At 60.2% G+C, this 17,035-nt stretch overlaps 4 protein-coding genes across 17 annotated transcripts in view; 2 read left to right on the top strand and 2 right to left on the bottom strand.

Moving 5' to 3' along the window:
- Positions 1-1,516: 1,516 nt before the first annotated feature.
- On the bottom strand, positions 1,517-7,114 carry NDUFA11 (NADH:ubiquinone oxidoreductase subunit A11). The gene is made up of 4 exons (XM_028126347.2): positions 6,927-7,114; positions 3,273-3,365; positions 3,059-3,181; positions 1,517-1,699 (listed from the first exon to the last, which is right to left on the bottom strand). The coding sequence occupies exons 1-4, from the start codon at positions 7,021-7,023 to the stop codon at positions 1,587-1,589; spliced, it is 426 nt and encodes a 141-aa protein (XP_027982148.1). The 5' UTR covers positions 7,024-7,114; the 3' UTR covers positions 1,517-1,586.
- A 78-nt stretch (positions 7,115-7,192) lies between these two features.
- On the top strand, positions 7,193-14,591 carry CAPS (calcyphosine). Of its 4 annotated transcripts, none has more exons than XM_028126344.2 (5): positions 7,193-7,270; positions 13,134-13,243; positions 13,318-13,495; positions 13,638-13,844; positions 13,919-14,591. In XM_028126344.2, the coding sequence occupies exons 2-5, from the start codon at positions 13,161-13,163 to the stop codon at positions 14,018-14,020; spliced, it is 570 nt and encodes a 189-aa protein (XP_027982145.1). In that variant the 5' UTR covers positions 7,193-7,270; positions 13,134-13,160; the 3' UTR covers positions 14,021-14,591. The 4 variants fall into 4 exon arrangements, with proteins under 4 accessions (XP_027982145.1, XP_027982144.1, XP_027982146.1 ...); XM_028126343.2 differs by lacking the exon at positions 7,193-7,270 and adding an exon at positions 8,282-8,369; XM_028126345.2 differs by lacking the exon at positions 7,193-7,270 and adding an exon at positions 11,799-13,044.
- VMAC (vimentin type intermediate filament associated coiled-coil protein) lies at positions 8,152-11,705 on the top strand. Its single transcript, XM_028126346.2, has 2 exons — positions 8,152-8,369; positions 9,768-11,705. Exons 1-2 carry the CDS (start codon positions 8,179-8,181, stop codon positions 10,084-10,086), a joined length of 510 nt encoding a protein of 169 aa, XP_027982147.1. The 5' UTR covers positions 8,152-8,178; the 3' UTR covers positions 10,087-11,705.
- Positions 14,520-17,035, bottom strand: part of RANBP3 (RAN binding protein 3) — a 53,955-nt gene continuing 51,439 nt past the window's right edge. For all 11 annotated transcript variants that reach the window (XM_028126329.2, XM_028126330.2, XM_028126333.2 and 8 more), the window contains 3 exons: positions 16,705-16,847; positions 16,010-16,190; positions 14,520-15,904 (listed from right to left, as the gene is read on the bottom strand). In XM_028126329.2, the coding sequence (XP_027982130.1) occupies positions 15,861-15,904; positions 16,010-16,190; positions 16,705-16,847 (368 nt within the window). In that variant the 3' untranslated portion in view covers positions 14,520-15,860. The remainder of the gene's footprint in view (positions 15,905-16,009; positions 16,191-16,704; positions 16,848-17,035) is intronic.

Genomic DNA, 17,035 nt, shown 5'->3' with positions numbered 1-17,035 from the left:
CGCTGAAACGGCTCTTACTGTCGCCCCCGTTCTGCCGGCTGTGGCGGGCAGGATGAGTGAGGAAGGGAAGGGAGAGGACAGTGGCCTGGAGAGGGGCAGGGATACAAACTGACTCCTTCACCCCACAGGGCTTGGGGGCAGCGGGCCAAGCATCGGTGGGCTCTGCCCCCTGCCGGCTGCAGCAGGGACACACCAGCCTGTGCAGGAGCCTAAGGGCCTGTTCCCCCTCAGAGAGCACAGAAGGGGGGGCTTCCCTCTTCCTGGAACATTGCTGAGGGAGGGACCCTGTTGTCCCCACTTGCCACTGAGAATAAAACCAGTAAAGAACCAAGAGCTGGGGGGCGCCTGGGTGGCTCAGTCGTTAAGCGTCTGCCTTCGGCTCAGGTCGTGATCCCAGGGTCCTGGGATCGAGCCCCGCATCGGGCTCCCTGCTCAGCGGAGAGCCTGCTTCTCCCTCTCCCACTCCCCCTGCTTGTGTTTCCTCTCTCGCTGTGTCTCTCTGTCAAATAAATAAATAAAATCTTTAAAAAAAGAAAAAAAAAAAAAAAGAACCAAGAGCTGGGACTCTGGTGCAGGTCTGGAACCCGAGCGCTCTCAGGGCTCGGCAGGTCCACGTCTCCTCCCAGCCTTTCTCCGGCCTGGCCGCGACCCCGAGCTGGAGCCGGTGCCCCCTGTGGCGGGAGACTCGGAGTGGCTATGGGGTAGTGAGCTGGTGAGGCCAGCCCAGCTGCAGCCAGCAGGGCCCGGGCTCTGCACACGCTAGATCCGAGCTGCCCGACATCTGGCCAAATGACAGCCCAGGGTGGACAGAGAGCAAGGCTCCAAGTCCGGCTTCCAACCATGTCGGCACCTGGGTGGGTGGTGGGGGGGAAAGGGTGAGGGATGGGGCGAGAAGGGGGCCTCAGGGCCCGGCTCCTGCTGCCTCCAGGCCACTTGCAGTGCCCGACCCCGCTCCCCAGGGTAAAGCCCAGAGAGCCCTAATTCATGGCCCACCTCGACATGCTGCAGCAAGCCTTCCTTTCTGGCTGCCAGAGCCCGTTCCGCAGCACGCTAGGGGCCAGGGCCGGCATTCCCAGGCTGCCTAAATCACTGGGCCTGACAGGCGGCGGCCGGCGAGGATCAGGATTCTTCTCTGGTGCCCGCCACAGGCCCCTGCTTTGCAGGATCCTGGTGGCCTGTCAGCCACCTGTCACCTGGGGACAAGGCTCCTGGGCCAGCGGGTCGGGGGTGCTCTGCTCCAATGCCCAAGAATTTGGAGTCAGGTCGTGCGTGGGCCCTGGGTGTGTTTTCCACATGCCATTGGCTTTGGGCGGGGGGAGCGCAGAGAGGGGATGGCCTGTGACCTGCAGGGGGCGCTGCAGGAAGGGCTGTTGGGGGGCGGTGCCCGGCTCCGGTCTTCAGGGCCAAGCTGGCGCCCACTGGGCTGCTGCTGGCGCGACACTGTCACCCAGCCCACCGGGGACGGGGCTTCATCCCAGAGAAGAGGAGAGGAGGGGAGGGGAGGGAGACGCACACAAAGAATACACACAGAATTTATTTTCAGTCGCATCTGAGCCTGCCCGCGGACCGGGGCGGGGGGCGGGGGGCTACACCTTGGGCGCCGCAAACACCTTCCAGCCCTCCTGCTGGCCCATCTTGAGCAGCGCGGCTGTCATGCCCATGTACGCGCAGGCGGCGGCTCCAATCCCGTAGCTGTGAGCTGCCGGAGTTGGGAGGGCGGCGTCAGGCGGCCGTGCGGCTTCCCTGCCGCCTCCCCCGGGAGCCCAAGAACACGGCCTTCCCGTGAGGCTTAGGGGCTCGGGGCTGTGGGCCCCGAGGATTAAGTCAGGGGCCCCTCTGGGTGAAGATGTGTGTGGAAACCCGGGAACCGAGGCTGTCAGTCCGGGTCCGGGGAGGGGGACCCCGCGCTCGGTGGAGCCTCAGCCGGGGTGCGCTGGCCGCAGGCGCCAGGCCCTGTATTTGCTCTGTGGACCGTGAACGCGAGAGCGCAGAACGGCCCTGCTTGCCTGAGGGCTGTCGCTGGGCAGGGAGGCGGGCCTGCCCTGTGCAGGGCTCACCCCCTTGGCGGGCTGGGGGTATGTGTCAAACCCTAGGATGCATGGGCCTCCACCTCCCTCCACCATGCCCTCCCTCTGCCTGACTGGAACCTTCCACCAAGCACTGGCAGACTGGTGGGCCAGGGCAGTTGCCAGCCCGGAGGCTGTGGGAGGTGGAAAAAGCAGTGACTGCTCCGTTCCAGGTGGCTGCACTGTGCCAGGCTGGTGTGGGGCCCCCGCCCTGCCTCCCACTAGGGAGGCATGCTCTGCTGGTTCCCAGGTGACCTCGCACCACCCAAGCCCCCTCTCGGAGCTAGTCCGTGCATCTCCAGGTGGGGATGGTAAGTGTAGCTCCCCTGCAGGGCTGTGTTTGGGCAGTCAGGGCTCTGGGTGCTGGGAGAGGGACGGCAATGCAAGGACCATGCACGTTCTCCATGCTCATGGGGCAGGGGCAGAGACAGACAGTGGCCTTGTGTTCTCTGACAAGGTGCAGCAAAGGAGGGCGATAAGGAATGAGGGCGGTGGGGGTCCCAGATCATCCACAGGGGGGTTTGGACAGTGAAAGAGGGAGCTGTGCTGACATCTGGGTGAATAGCACTCCAGTAAGTGGGCACAGCACATGCAAAGGCCCTGGGGCAGGACTGGGCCTGGCCTGGAGGAACAGCAAGGCGGCTTGTGTAGCTTATACAGAGTGAGCAAGGGGGAGAGAGGGAGGAAGGGAGGGTAGAGGGGATGGGGCAGGTTGTGCAGAGCTTTGTGGGCCAGGCTGAATGCCACACTGAGTCACAGGGGGGTATATGGGCTTGGTGAGGTAGACATGCAGTAGGTGTTTAAGCAAAGCAGCTCTTAGTATTACTGGACTGGCTGGTGGCAGAGATTCAAAAGCACTGGAAGGTTTCACGGGGACTGCCCCCTCCTCTGCTGGGGTGAGCATCCCACACACCTGGCCCCTTCCTGGCCCCTGGTCTGGGATAGAATGGGGGGTTGTGGTCAACGGAGGTCAGAATGGGGGGCTCACTTACTGCGTGCTCCCAGGGTCAGGCCTCCGGCACAGCCTCCAATGAAGTAGTTCAGGGGGTCATCGGGCTTCTCTCGGACCTGAGCGCTGAGGCAGGACGTGAGGCCAAATATGGCACCGATGGCGGCTGTTGGGGTGCAGGTGGGGGGGTGAGCGTTGAGTCAGGGCCCAGGGCCAGTGCCAGGAGGGCCCCTAAGGAGAAACCAAGGCTCGCTCACCTGCAGTAAATGTGTACCGCCCTGTCCTCGCCACTCCCTCTAGGAAGGAGTCCGGGGGCTGGAGCGTGACACTGTAGGCAGAGAAGATCAGGCCTGTGGGACCAGAGAGGGTGAGGTGAGTTGGACCAGGAACTGGGCGCTGAGACCAGGAGGGGCCCTGGCTGGGGGCAGGCCCCTCCACTATCAGAGAAACCCTCTCTCCCTCTGTCCCCATGGCACCCAGAAGGAGGCTCCTAGCACCACCCCTTCGCCCAGGAAGGGACTGTTCTGAGGTTTACCCAGGGCCCCACAGCTGCTGAGCAGCCACAGTGGGATTCCAACCCAGTCTACTGCTCCAAACCCTGGGCTCTCACCCCTACCTCCGGGCCTCAGGCCTCCCTCCGCAAGGCCTGACCAAGGCCTGCCCGGGGCCCCTTCGCCCTCCACAGTGCACTGGTCCAGCTTGCAGTGGACACGGGAACGGGCCCAGGGCCCAAGTGGCTGGGCTGCTCTCTGGCCTCACGTACCAGCACAGACAGCATGGCTGAGCCCCACAGGGCTTGGCACCCAGGCCCTGCTCCCCACTCCCAGCCAAGGCTGCATTCTCCCATGGGGCCCAGGGCTCCTTGGCAGAGACTTGGCTGCCGGGGCTGCCAAGGCCTGCTGTTCGTCACCCTTGGGCCCCCTTCCTGCTGGCAGCTTGGGCCTGGGCCCATCCCTCGCACCTGGCTGGCTCAGCAGCCGCTCCCGCCCACCCGGCCTTGCCACTCCGGTCAGCTTTTCCATCTCTGCTCGCCCTGGCCTCCCTGCCCGACACTGGCTCTTGCGCATGAGGGGCCCGGCAGGGGCTGGGCCTGGACCCGAGTGCCAGGTGGGTGGTAAGGCCCGAGGCTCTATCCTGGGGCATCTTGAGCAAACACTGCCCGGGATGCTGTGTGGGTCTGAGGTGAGGCCAAGGCAAGGCCTTGGGCAGCTGCCCCGACCAGACCCTCCTCAGTGGGGGGGGGGGGGGAGGCAGACCAGGGCCCACCTGGCTGGTTCCGAATCACCAGGAAGAGCCTAACACAGAGCTCCCCATCCTCCAGCTGACCCTGCTCAGGGCAGACAACACACCCCTCCTCTCCCTACAGAACCCCCGCATGGCCCAGTCACCACAGGGACCTCCCAGGGCCAGCCCATCCCAACCTGTCTGCCAGCTCACATTCCACGCTGCACACAGACCGTGCCCCCGCCATCCTAATCCCCTCAGAAATCCTAGAACTGGGAGTGGATGAACTGTCTCCTAGCAATCATCCAATATGGTGACCTGCCATAGCCCACCCTCCCCACAACCTGTGACCCCCAGCACATGAGGGTCTCTACTGACTCGGACCTTTCCATGGCCCCCCATCACCCTGCAAAAGGCCCTCTTCCCAACTCCCACCTGCTCCTGGCTCTTTCTCAGCCTCCAGCAGTGACCTCCGGACACAGTGCACACTCGACCCTTTATTCATTCCTTCCTTCCTTCACAGTGACTGCAGGTTGTCATTCCTTTTCACAGTCACTGTGTGCCCACATTCATTCGTTCATTCTTCCATCCATCCAGCTACTTCATTCATTCACACATTCATTCAGTTACTATATGCCCTAATTCGCTCATCCAGCCACCCATCCACAAGAGTTACTGGGTGCCTTCATTCATTCATTCATTCATTCATTCATTCATTCAGGGTTACTGTGTGCCCACAGGGCGCTGATGCTAGAGGGTACAGTCTCTCTGCCCTCCGGGGGCTCACCATCTCAGGAAAGCCAGACAGGAAACAAGAGTGTTCTCTCAGTGAGGCCTGAGGGGAGGCAGGGAAGGTAAGAGAGGATCCAGGAGCCAAGTCCTGCATGTTGAGTGGAGCTGGCCAGTGAGAGAGAATGCAGGCGGGCGAAGTAAGCATACACACACCCACACAGTGATACCCTCGAAGGCTCACAGGAGCTGGTGACCACCATAAATCCGAGTCTCTCAGCGACTGCCTGACATGGCACCTCTGTCAAAGTTCCCACCCACACTCCCTCAAAGACCTTCCAGCAAGCCCCTGCTCCCACCCAGGAGGCTCCTCATTCTCAGCAGCACCCCACTCCTGAAATGTACTCAGTCTCCCCCAAGAGCCTCCGGAGTTGTCAGTCCACCCCCATGGACTGTGCGTTTGTGATCACACATGTGCACTCCCACTCAGAAACACCAACATTAATGTCTTTCTCAGATTCAAAATCCCTTAAACCATCCAATTCCCGTTATCTCCCTGAAGGCCCCATGTGCCCCTCAGGCGACCCCCTCCTCCTACTTTAATTCCCCTTTCGACACAACCATGAGCCTCCACAAAGTCCTGCCAGGCATTCCCCAACGTCAGCATTTCCCTATAAGAATGTGCCCGAATAAGGTCCCCCTACAGTGATCCCACCCCGCACTGCGCAACCCTCTCCAAAGGTGCCCTAGAGACCCTGCCACGCACCTCTACTGTCCCCACAACTCGCCACGCAAGCAGACTCCACATAACTCATCCGCAGGGACTCCCCATCCACCCTCTCTCCTGAGGCCCCTCCACAAGGATCCTGCACGCACAGTCCTTGCCCCAGCCTCCCTCAGGAGCAGATCAGCAGACGTGGATTTGCATACCGGCTCGAAAAGACCCTGGGATAGTTAACACACCTCTCTGACCTTCAGTTTCCACCTCTGAGAAATGGGCACGATAATTGTTGATCTCAGAAAATGGAGTGATGATTAGGTCTACCTTAATCCAAATGCGTCCCAGTGGAGACTCAACTTCTGCCAGGCCTTGTTTCAGGAGCTGGAGATATGGAGGTGGCCCAAACCATCATTCCTACTTCTCAAGAGAGACTGGAAGGGGCGAGATGCTGAGGTGTCCCGTGCAGAAGAGTGTTAGGGCCGTAGTCCCCTTATGCCCTCCCAAGGCTACCCTTATAGTAGCCCCTGACCCACCTCACTTGTGACCTCCTCAGCACCCCTACGGCCCCTCTGGTGGTCCCAATAAAAGCTTCAGATATCCCTAACCATCCCGCTCTCCTGAACCCTAAAAAGACTTCCTCTCACACTGGAACGTTCTCAAACTTCTGTACCCCCGAGACACACCCATGATCCCCCCAAATAACCTTAACTCACCCTGTTGTTAAGTCTCATGAATCCCCAGCTCCTCTGAGCCCCAATAAAGGCCCTCTGCCACTCAACGACGTCCCCAGAGCCTGGTGATAGCTTCAACAGTAACCCCCAAATCCCAACCCCCAGCAACCGCTCCTGACGACCCCAGTGGCCAACCTGTCACATGTACCGCTTCCCGGTGCCCTCCAACCCTGCCGGACCCCCTTCACACAAGAGTTCCTCAAGGCCTCCTCAGACACCCCCACGACGACGTGTCATCCCGTGAGATACCCAGCGCTCCTGCGACCCCCTCGGAAAGCTCCCAGTGACCCTGTCGCCTTCAAGCGCCCTCTGAATCAGTCCGACACCCCCACAAAGTCTATCTCGTACAAGAGCTCCCCAGCGACCCAGGGCCGCCCCAGACATCCCGGCGACAACCTTACGGCACCTGCGAGATCCCCAGCGCCCCAGGACGCCCTGGGACAGCCCCCAGCGACTCTATGACCTCCCTGCACCCTCTGCCCTCGGGGACCGGCCGAGATGCTCACCAGCGGCACCACTGACTGTGGTGCTGGCGTAGGTCTTGCGGTGGCACTCGGTGCCATCGGGGATGTCCAGGTATTGCTGAAGAAGCGTCCGCGCCATGATTGCACACCCCTGGCCCCGCACAGTACAGCCTGTCGGCTCCCCGTGTCCAAGGGCAGCGGCCCCGCGTTCTCGCGAGACTTCCTGGGCGGCGCGCGCAATCTCTCGTGCGGGGGGGCCGACAACAAGCGTGCAACTTTATTGAACACCGCGGACACAGACACGGTCGCGCGCACGCGCCGAGTCGGGGCTGGCGTAAAGGAAGCGCGCGTGCACCCCCAGCCGCCTTCAAGAACGAGAAACTGAGGTAAGCCAGAATCAGTGAAGGCAGATCTCACTAGTTCCAACTCAGAAGGTCCTAGGTTAGGAAAGGTTGACACCCGGAGGTGGGGCTTAATCCAGGGGAGGGACTATGACCGGTTCTAGGCCTATCTCCAAGCGCAGATTCGGGCGCGGGGCGGGGCTCCACTTGATAGGAGCAAGATGTAACTCCGGGGCGGGGCACAGCGCAAATGTGACCACTCTCAGCGCCAGAATCTGCGTGAGTATGGGGGTCTGAACCGCGTGCGACTATTTTGGGGCGTGGCCAGGTTCCAGGGCGGGAAAAGGTACCGATCCCAGGGCTAGGATTTTATAGGGACGCCACTCGTGCTCACCTTGTGACCGGCTTGTCCGAGCCCTGGAACGGAGGAGGTCCGCGCTAGACTGGGGGGCGTGGCCAGAACCGAAGACACGCCCCCAAAGGGACTTGGCCGAACCGGAGCTGTACGTTTGCTTAAGGGGCGTGTCCGTGGCCTTCCGGGTGGATCTGAGAGAGGCGAAGCCTGGAGCGTGGCCAGGCTTGCTGGGCCGCAGGACCCGGACTAATGCTTCTGGTGTTGGTTTCTCAGTGGAGCGGGGCCTGTCTCGAAGGAGTGACCAGTCCCGTTGCGGGAGCCTGAACAGGGAGCGCCATCGAGGACTCAGGCCCACCTGGAGGCGTGGCTTGTCAGAACCTTGGCCAATCTTAGAGTTAGGCCGGGCTCAGGGGCGGAGTCTTGAGGTGCCGGGACCAGTGAGGGTGTTTGGGTTTGAGGAGGGCGCGACCCATGCTGCCGCAGCCAATCGCGCCGAGGTTCGGGGGGGGGGGGGGGCTTTGGGGCGGGGCCCATCGGGGGCAGGGCCCAAGGGCGTGGCCGGGGCCGGTTCCGGGCCGCCGGGGACCGGGTCGGGGCCATGTCGGCGCCGCAGCCGCTGCAGATCCGCGAGGCGAACGCACACCTGGCGGCTGTGCACCGCCGCGCCGCGGAGTTGGAGGCGCGGCTGGACGCGGCGGAGCGCACAGTGCACGCCCAGGCCGAGCGCCTGGCCCGCCACGACCAGCAGCTGCGCGCTGCCCTGGACGAGCTGGGCCGCGCCAAGGATTGGTGAGGCCCGGGGCCGGCCGGGTGGACTTCTGGGAGGTGGGCGGGGGCGGAGCGGAGATGGGAAGGGGAGGAGAGGCGCGGGAACCGCATGCAGTCACGTGTAGGCTGCACTCCTGGTGGGATTGAAAAAAACGAACACCCCAAACCTCGAATTAGTCACCAGCATGCAAAGTTAAGAGGTGTCACACAAGTGCGGATTTCTAAGTTAAAACAGAGCCCATTTTTTTAAAAAAGATTTTATTTATTTATTTGAGAGAGAGAATGAGATAGCATGAGAGGGGGGAGGGTCAGAAGGAGAAGCAGACTCCCCGCTGAGCAGGGAGCCCGATGCGGGACTCGATCCCGGGACTCCAGGATCACGACCTGAGCCGAAGGCAGTCGCCTAACCAGCTGAGCCACCCAGGCGCCCAAAACAGAGCCCATTTTTTTCCACAATGCAAAATTGGCTCTTTCCGAGTGGTGCTGGGGTCACCGACCTCCTAGGCATTGAGAGCCATGGCAGGTTCTGGAGCAGAGGAGGATGGGATCATACCAGCCGTTTTTAAAGAACCCCTCTAGTTTTGAAGAGGCGCTGAGGATCGAAAGAGATGAGAAAAGCGCCCAGGGAGGAGGGAGGTCCGGGGCCCAGGTGGGAAAGGAGCTGGTTGGATTCATTCATTCATCTTTACTGAGTACCTACTATGTGTCAGGCACTGTGCTGGGCGCTAGAGCACATAAGTGAGACCTACTAGCACAGTCCTTAGGCAGGTACATCACTAGGCAGTTACGACATGGGGTAGTTGGGGTCGTGATGGAAGGGCACATAGGGTTCTGAGTGGGCCTAGATGGAAGGCTTCCTGGAAGAGGAGCCATCTAAGCTGAACAACAAATAGGAAAAGATGTAGGGGACAAGGGAATTGCAGGGGAGCGATTAGGGAGTTTTCGTCTGCTTTGGCTGCCATTACAGAATACCACAGGCTGGGGGCCTTAAAACAATTGAAATTTTCTCCTCATAGTTCTGGAGGCTGGAAAGTCCAACCGACAGATTCAGTTCCTGGTGACAGATTCTCTTCCTGGCTTGCAGATTGTCATCTTCTTGCTGTGTGCTCACATGGCCAGAGAGCAAACTGTCTGGTGTCTCTTCTTACAAGGGCACTAATTCTATGAGGGCCCCACCCTCATGAGCTTATCCCAAAGGCACCATCTCCAAATACATCACACTGGGGATGGGGGCTAGGGGTTCAACATAAGAATTTTGAGGGGACACATTCAGTCCATAACAAGGGGGTCTTGGAGCAGTGGTGGGGAGCTTAGCGTTTATCCTCACGGTGATGGGGAGCCCCGGGAAGTCAGGGGCAGGGAGGAGGAGAATCGCTGGTCCCCTCAGTACCGTAACCGCCCTGTCTTGCCTTCTGCCAGTGAGCTTGCCGCTCTCCAGGAGCAGCTGCTGACCTCCGAGGCCACTGTCCGCAGCCTGCAGGCTGCTGTGCGTCAGAGGGATGAGCTCATTGGGCAGCTGCAGCCCCGGGCGGAGCTGCTGCAGGACATCTGCCGTCGCCGGCCACCCCTGGCCGGGCTGCTGGCTGCCCTGGCGGAGGCTGAACGCCTGGGGCCCCTGCCAACCAGAGACCCCAGCCACCCACTCCCTGGTGGGCCCAGTCCACGCCTTGCCAACAGTACTGGGGCAGAGGAGGACAGGGACCACCTCCAGCCTGCAGTGTTTGGGACCACTGTGTGAGCCCTGGGGCACAGATAGCACAATGGAGACAGAGTTCCACTGCTGTGGGTGTCCTCAGGGGTCACCAGTGTCCCAGAGGGGACCCCGTGGCAGAGCCATAATCCTTTCCAAGCATCAAACCTGCTAAAAAGTCATAGGTTTCAAACAGGCAGCCCAAGGGCCAAAGGCATATGGTTAGCCCGGACAGGTTTTTTTTTTTTTAAGATTTTATTTTTAAGTAATCTCTACACCCAATGTAGGGCTTGAACTTACAATCCTGAGATCAAGAGTCGCATGTTCTACCAACGGAGCCAGCCAGGCGCCCCTTGTTTTGTTTTGTTTTGTTTTTCTTTAAACAAAACTTTACATCAATCAACTTGTTGAAAAATTGGCAACGTTTCACAAAAATCTGGATTGCTGGCTTCAGTCTTGGCCATGCCTGCTTGGATCTGAGCTCAGGATACCCTCTTTAGCCAAAGTGTGAGGTCCAGTTGGCTCCCTCATCTCTCTCAGGGCTGGATGTCTGGCCCCTGAAGTATCTGAGTTTGAGATCTCTCTCGCTCATGGAGGCAGATGTATCAAGTTTTTCTCCCCCTTTCCCCCCTGCCCTGATTTTCGTTCCTTCTGAAGCACCCCTCATCCTAGGCTAAAGCTTTTTCTTATTCTTCATCCCAGACCAGAATTGGGAACCTCAAGCCTTGTGCTGTTTTGCACTGGTGCATTGGTTGTATGAAGATGGATTTTTAATCCTAGATTCTTTCCCCTAACTCTGTCCTTCCCTCAACGTTTAACCCAGAAGGGAGAGTGTGCGTGTGAGACATGCTGACATGCTGGTGGCCAGGCTGTGCTGCCCCGGGGAAAACTCAGGCATCCCTCAGCCTTTCCACTGGCTGTTCCCTCTGCCTAGACTGCTCTTCCCCCGGATGTCACATGCCCCGTTCCTTGTCACTCAGATCTTTGCTCAGATGTCACCTCCTCAGGGGGGGCCTTCCCTGCCTACCTTATTTGAAGTAACCCCGTCCCCTGCTCTTACCCATTCTGTTTTCTTCATGGGACGTCCTGTCATCAGAGTGTAAGCTACCTGAGGGCAGGGCTTTTCTTCTTTATCACCAGCGCCAGGTGCACCCTGGGGCCTCGGTAGGAACAGGACGGGGTTTGTGGGCCCTGAAGGGAGCCGGGGACCCCTAGCACATCTGATGAGGCCCCAGCCAGTTCAGCTTTTGTAGCAAGCAGCCTGCTCCTTTTTTATATTCCCTAGAGAATTTATTTTTAAACTCATTTCTATGCTGCTCTTCTTGGCCAGAGACATTCAGGGTGCTATTATTTTCTAAATCAAACCAGGGGACCCCGTGCCTTTCTCTGCCCAGCCTGGTCCCACACTAGCCCTTTTCCCACCTACTTACTCAGGGAACTGTCACACCAGGAACCACTGAGGGGTAGGGCCCATTTTGGCCTGGAAAGTTCGGGGTCCGTCCCCAGCCCTCAGGATGGTGCAGCCTGCCCGCCTGGCATCTAACAGTGACCCCTCAGTGCAGTAACAGTGGCCCCATTTTCTCTGGATAGAATAAGGGGGGCTGCTTGTACGAAGGGAAGGCAGGTTGAGGCCTGTCTGAGCTTAATAAATTGGATGATTTCCTGGCCTTGGTCCTTCCTCCTTTCTTCTGGTGTGGGGGCTGGAGAGGTGGCCTGGGTGGGGTCCTGCTGGCCGGGGAGACACGAAGTTACAGTCATGGGCGCTTGTGTCTAATCTTTGCCACCCAGGCTTGCCCCGTTTTATAGCTATGGAAAGTGAGGCTCAGGGAGGTGAAGTAAACCGGCCTCGGGTCGGGAGGGCCACTTGGAATTTTCGGAGGGGTTACTGTTGATATCCTGATGAAGATGAGGAGATGCCAAAACAGAGTTACAATAACTGTGGTTATATTTTACACTTTTCTATGGAAAAAACTGATTTTTGTAACCCTCATGAAAAACGCAATGGAGTAGTTCTCTGCCTCCTCGAAGAGTTATGGACTGCAGCGAGCCACCAGAATGTCACTGCAGTTTCTCCTAACACTGACAGTGTCTAAGTCCAGGCTTTGAAAAGCCTCTGGTGACCTCTGGGTCTCTGCAGTGGATGGGTCCCCAAACGGGGCCCACGTTTTAGCCCCTGGGAGATCCAGCGTCATTTTCAATCCTGTCATTTGGTGTAACGCTCTTAGTTGATGTCTCGATCGGAGGCCTTCTGTGATTATGGCCTCGGTGCTTCTTGGATGGCGTCGGGGGCCAGGGCCACTTCTTCACTTGGTACTGCGGTCCCCTGGCTCCCCCAGCTTGTTAGGAGCAAAACCACCACGTGTTGTTTGAGAACTGAAAAACCAACCACCAAAAGACCCACATCGACAGAAATCTCACACTGGCCCCTGAGTAACTACCAGGAACTGCTTTGTCTGACTTAACGCTGGAAACAGTCTGTAAGACTGCTGTGTCCTGGCTCAGCCACACTGGTCTGAACACCGGACAAGGGGACCCGTGGAGCCCAGGGAGGGGAGGGGAGCTGCTCTAGGTCACATAGGAATTGGGTCTTAAGCCTTCTCGGCATGCCCTTGCCTCTCTCCATCCGGGACACTCTGGCCACTTAGGGCTGTGGCCCACCCCCTCCTTGTGGCCAGGAAGGGGGACCGCCCCCAATCCCCATCTGGGTCTGCCTCTATCCCAGACCTGGGCACTGTGAGGCTGGGAGTGAGCAGGGCAGAGGGTGGGCAGCGGTGCCAGCAAAAGCACTGGCCTGTCCCTCCTGGCCCTGCCACTCCACCCCCCGGGGCTGTGCCTATCGCTGTGAGGCACTGGCACAGTGCGGGTTACAGCTGGGGCCCCTCCCAGTCTCCTGAGCCACCATCCCTTAGCAACAGGCCTGCTAGGCAGGACACACTGCCAACGCTGGGCAGAGCGGGCAGGAGCCAGAGGGGTGGCTGTCTGGACTCCAGGACAGTTGAAGGCCAGGTAAGCAGGTAGCTGGCCAGGGCAGGCTTGTGGCACCGGCCCACAGCCTGGTCAGCCGAGTCGGAGTCCTTCCTCAAACTCTCCTCCAGCCAGTTGCCCAGCCAGCCTGACCCGGCATGGATACTGTGGACGCCACTGTGGAGAAGCTCCGGGCACAGTGCCTGTCCCGAGGGGCCTTGGGCATCCAGGGCCTGGCCAGGTGAGCTGTCCCCTTGAGTCTTCTTGACCCCCAGCCCCAGGGGCCACTTTTTAACTGCACCCCACGCCCCTCAGATTTTTCCGCCGCCTGGACCGGAACCGGAGCCGATCCCTGGACTCTGGGGAACTCCATCGAGGCCTGGCTGAGCTGGGGCTGGTGCTGGACAGGGCCGAAGCGGAGGGTGTGTGCAGGCGCTGGGACCGTGATGGCAGCGGGATGCTGGACCTGGAGGAGTTCCTGAGGGCCCTGCGGGTGAGGCCCTTTGCCCTGCTGTCTGGGAGGGGGGGTGCCGATGAGCTCTCCGTGGGCTTGTCGATGCCATTGCTGACCCTGGATGCCTGGAAGCCCTGGTGCTCTGCACTAGACCCCCTAGTCATGACCTGCTCCTTTCCAGCCCCCCATGTCCCAGGCCCGGGAGGCGGTCATTGCAGCTGCGTTTGCCAAGTTGGACCGCAGTGGGGATGGTGTGGTGACCGTGGATGACCTCCGGGGGGTGTACAGTGGCCGCGCCCACCCCAAGGTGCAAAGTGGGGAGTGGACTGAGGAGGAGGTGCTCCGCCGCTTCCTGGACAACTTTGACTCCTCTGAGAAGGATGGGCAGGTGGGTGCCCACAGACACCCCCCACCCCCTCTGCCCGGGTCTCTGATCCCTACTTAGAGCCCGTCTGCCCCCAGGTCACACTGGCTGAATTCCAGGACTACTACAGCGGCGTGAGCGCCTCCGTGGACACAGACGAGGAGTTTGTGGCCATGATGACCAGCGCCTGGCAGCTGTGAGCTGTGCACACTTGCTCAGCCAGCCCCACCCCCGTAGCGTTAGGACCCCCCCCCCCCGGCCCCCCCTGAGCCAGGGCCCCTCACCTGGGCTTCCAGCCAGGCAGCCCCTGAGGTGGAGTCCCCAGGACTGGCTGGATCAGGTCTCCGAGGACCCGGCTTGGCCACCAGGGGCAAGTGGGACAAAGTTTCCAAGGATGGGTCACTGGCTCAGGACCCCAGGGAGCAAGGCCCTCCCTGTCCATGCTGTGCAGACCCCCCGCCCCTCCTCCCCCCAGGAGCCACTGTTTGCAGGGAAGCAAACAGCTCTTCTGTAAAGCAAAACTCAGCAGAGAGGCGGCCAGTCTTGGAAGGCAGCCAAGTTTGGTCACCTACCCGGATGTGGAGTGTGGGGCAGGGGCCAGGGGCCCGCAGACAGGCCAGGTGGCTCTGGGAAGTGGAGGCTGTTCCTGGCCAGGCTGTCCGGCTTCCTGAGGCCCCTGGGGCATGCAGGAGGCCAGGGTTTTAGTTAAAAGTTTTAATGTAGTTCCCAAATACATTTCATATGACAATCTTACATAAATGTTCCAAAACACATGGGCATTATCTGGTTTTACTTGTCACTACTTGGCTAAGGCTTAAAGCAGAGAAGTGTGACTGGATCTGCTGGGAGGGCCTTTGGCGCCTTCCCACGGCTCAGGCTGCACACAACCGACCCAAGGTGTGGGTGGCACAGCTGTGGAGACAAGGCCTTCCGCTCACCCCGAGGGCGGGGCTGGGCACTTTGCTCGGAAATCCCTCGGAGCCCTGTGCACAGGGCCCTTCTTCACAGGCCGCCCCAGGTGGGTGAAGCCCGGCTGGCTCCTGGCCATGCTCCAGGGTGGGGGTAGGCACAGCACCCACTCCTGTGTGTGCTGCGAATGTGGCAGACGGCCGGTTGCCTGGAACCAGCCCCCTGCCCCCTCCTCGAAGGTCCCGCTGAGGTCCCCCTCTGCCTCTCACAGGGGCCCCTGGTCCTGGATGGTCTTGGGGCAGTGATGTCGTCAAGGGCTGGGCAAGGAAGGGCCAGCAGCAGGAAGGTTTGCCTCTGGGTGCCACATGATGGGTGACCGACATGATGGGAAAAGGCAGGAGGGTGGGTGGGGACCCACCCAGGTCCAGTGACCCTTTTTTAGATAAGCTCTTTCCAGGTCTGGGGCCCAACCCCTCAATACCCCACAACTGGGCCTGGAGCAACCCTGGGTGGGGAACAAAGTGTGGGGGGGTGACTCCCACCCCAGCACAGAGGCCAGGAGCCCTGGGAGGAGGAGGATGTGGCCCAGGACAGAGCTGCACCCACTCAATGCACAGCAGAGTCCGAACCTAAGAAACCAAACACAAAGCCTTGGGGGAAAAAGATCTAAAAATATAAGCCCCAAATCAGAGTGTGGGAAACTGGAAAAACGGTAGTTAGCAGAGCGTCCAGCAGGCCCAGTGTTTATACTTGTGTGGACAGACCCGGTGGCCTGGACGGGCGACGGCAGAGAGGCCGGGGACACGAGGAGGGAGGGGTGAAGAAACAAGTGTCCCAGTCCCAGTGAGAAGCCGTGACAAGTCTTAATGTGCCATTTCAATTCAAAGGAGGGGAGGGAAGAAATGTTCTTTTTCGTTTTGCTCATCAATATGATGAGGTCTCGTGTCCCAAACCACATTCAGGCAGTTCCCGAGTCTGCTTCTGAACGGGACATGCGGATCCGAACTGTGGCCAACCCAGCGGGGAGTGTGGTTCCCGAGCCCTGCGCCTCCACACTGCTGGCGGGGCGGGCGGGCGGGCGGGCAGACAGACGGACAAAGCAGCAGGCTCGTGGGCAGCCGGCTCCCGGCGCTATGTGCTTCCGGCCGTCTGCCCCTCCCCTTCCTCGCCAGCACCTGTTGGGAAGCAGCGGCCTCACCGTCAGGTCCCCACCCTGGCTGGAGCCCCAGCCCCTTGGGTCAGGCTCCCCATCCCCTCCAGGGCTGGGACCACTGGCTCACCGCCTCCGGTGGCCCCCGATGGAGCCAGGACGTCCTCGTCACTGTCGTCCTCGTTGGATGGGGCTGCCCCAGGTTCAGGGGCAGGCATCTTGGCTTCCTGTTCCTGCTCCACACGGCTGCGCAGGGCCAGGATGCGGTGATGCAGGGCTGCATACAGCTGGCCCGTGTCCTTGGAACTGGCCTGGGGCAGGCAGAAGGAAGTGGTGGGTTGGAAGATCTCTTGGTCAGGGTGGCTGCTGCCCTCCTGTGGTGGAAGCCATAAGCCCCGGGCTGTGTCTGGGCCAGAGCCCAACCCTCTCTCCTCAACAAGCTCAGAGACAGCAGACTGAAGCTCCTGGGGCCCCAGGGACCGTCCTTCCCAGCGGCTTGCAGAGCTTGCAGCTGGGATGGCACTCGGTGATGCAGGCCCACTCCTGTCTCTCTACCACCGATCCGTCTGGACATTGGCCGGCCTAGAGGCCTCCCTCTTCGCTCCCTGGCCCACACCCTCAGAGTGTCGACCGCTGCACCACAGAGCACCCCCCAGAGGGGCAGGACTTGGTGCAGCCCTGCAGTGGCCCAACTGGGTGTGCCTGGGAACCTCCCTCCTGTGGGAGCTCAGGAGGGCACGGCCCTTGTCCAGGGGTCTGTCTGTTCGGGCACTTCCTTTCCCCAAGAGGTCGGTAGTAGCCTGTCCCGGCCCCAGGGCTACTCACTGAGATCAGGAAAACCTTCACGCCCTGGTCCTCAGTGTCCATGGCTGTGATGCGTATGCTCTTTTCACTGGCCTTGTCAATCTGCATCTGGGCCCAGAGCTTGGTATTGAGGATCAGTCGCAAGCTGCCCTGGGTCCGCATCACTGCAACCGACAAGGCCACTCAGCCCTGGCCCCTGACCCCCACCCCACAGCCAGCTATGAGAACAGACACATTCTGGAATGAAAACACCACAAGGGCGAAATCCACAATTCTCTCAAGGTCCACATGAGCTGCCCACCAGCCTGCTGAGCCACAGCACCCCCCACACTGGGGGCCAGCCCTGTACCAC

This window comes from Eumetopias jubatus, unplaced genomic scaffold, assembly GCF_037043125.1.
Source record: "Eumetopias jubatus isolate StellerSeaLion01/CBP00866 unplaced genomic scaffold, mEumJub1_p1.0 scaffold_1, whole genome shotgun sequence".
Classification (NCBI taxonomy): domain Eukaryota; kingdom Metazoa; phylum Chordata; class Mammalia; order Carnivora; family Otariidae; genus Eumetopias; species Eumetopias jubatus.
Note: the sequence above shows the minus strand (reverse complement) of the source record. Positions and strands in the feature narration are given on the sequence as shown.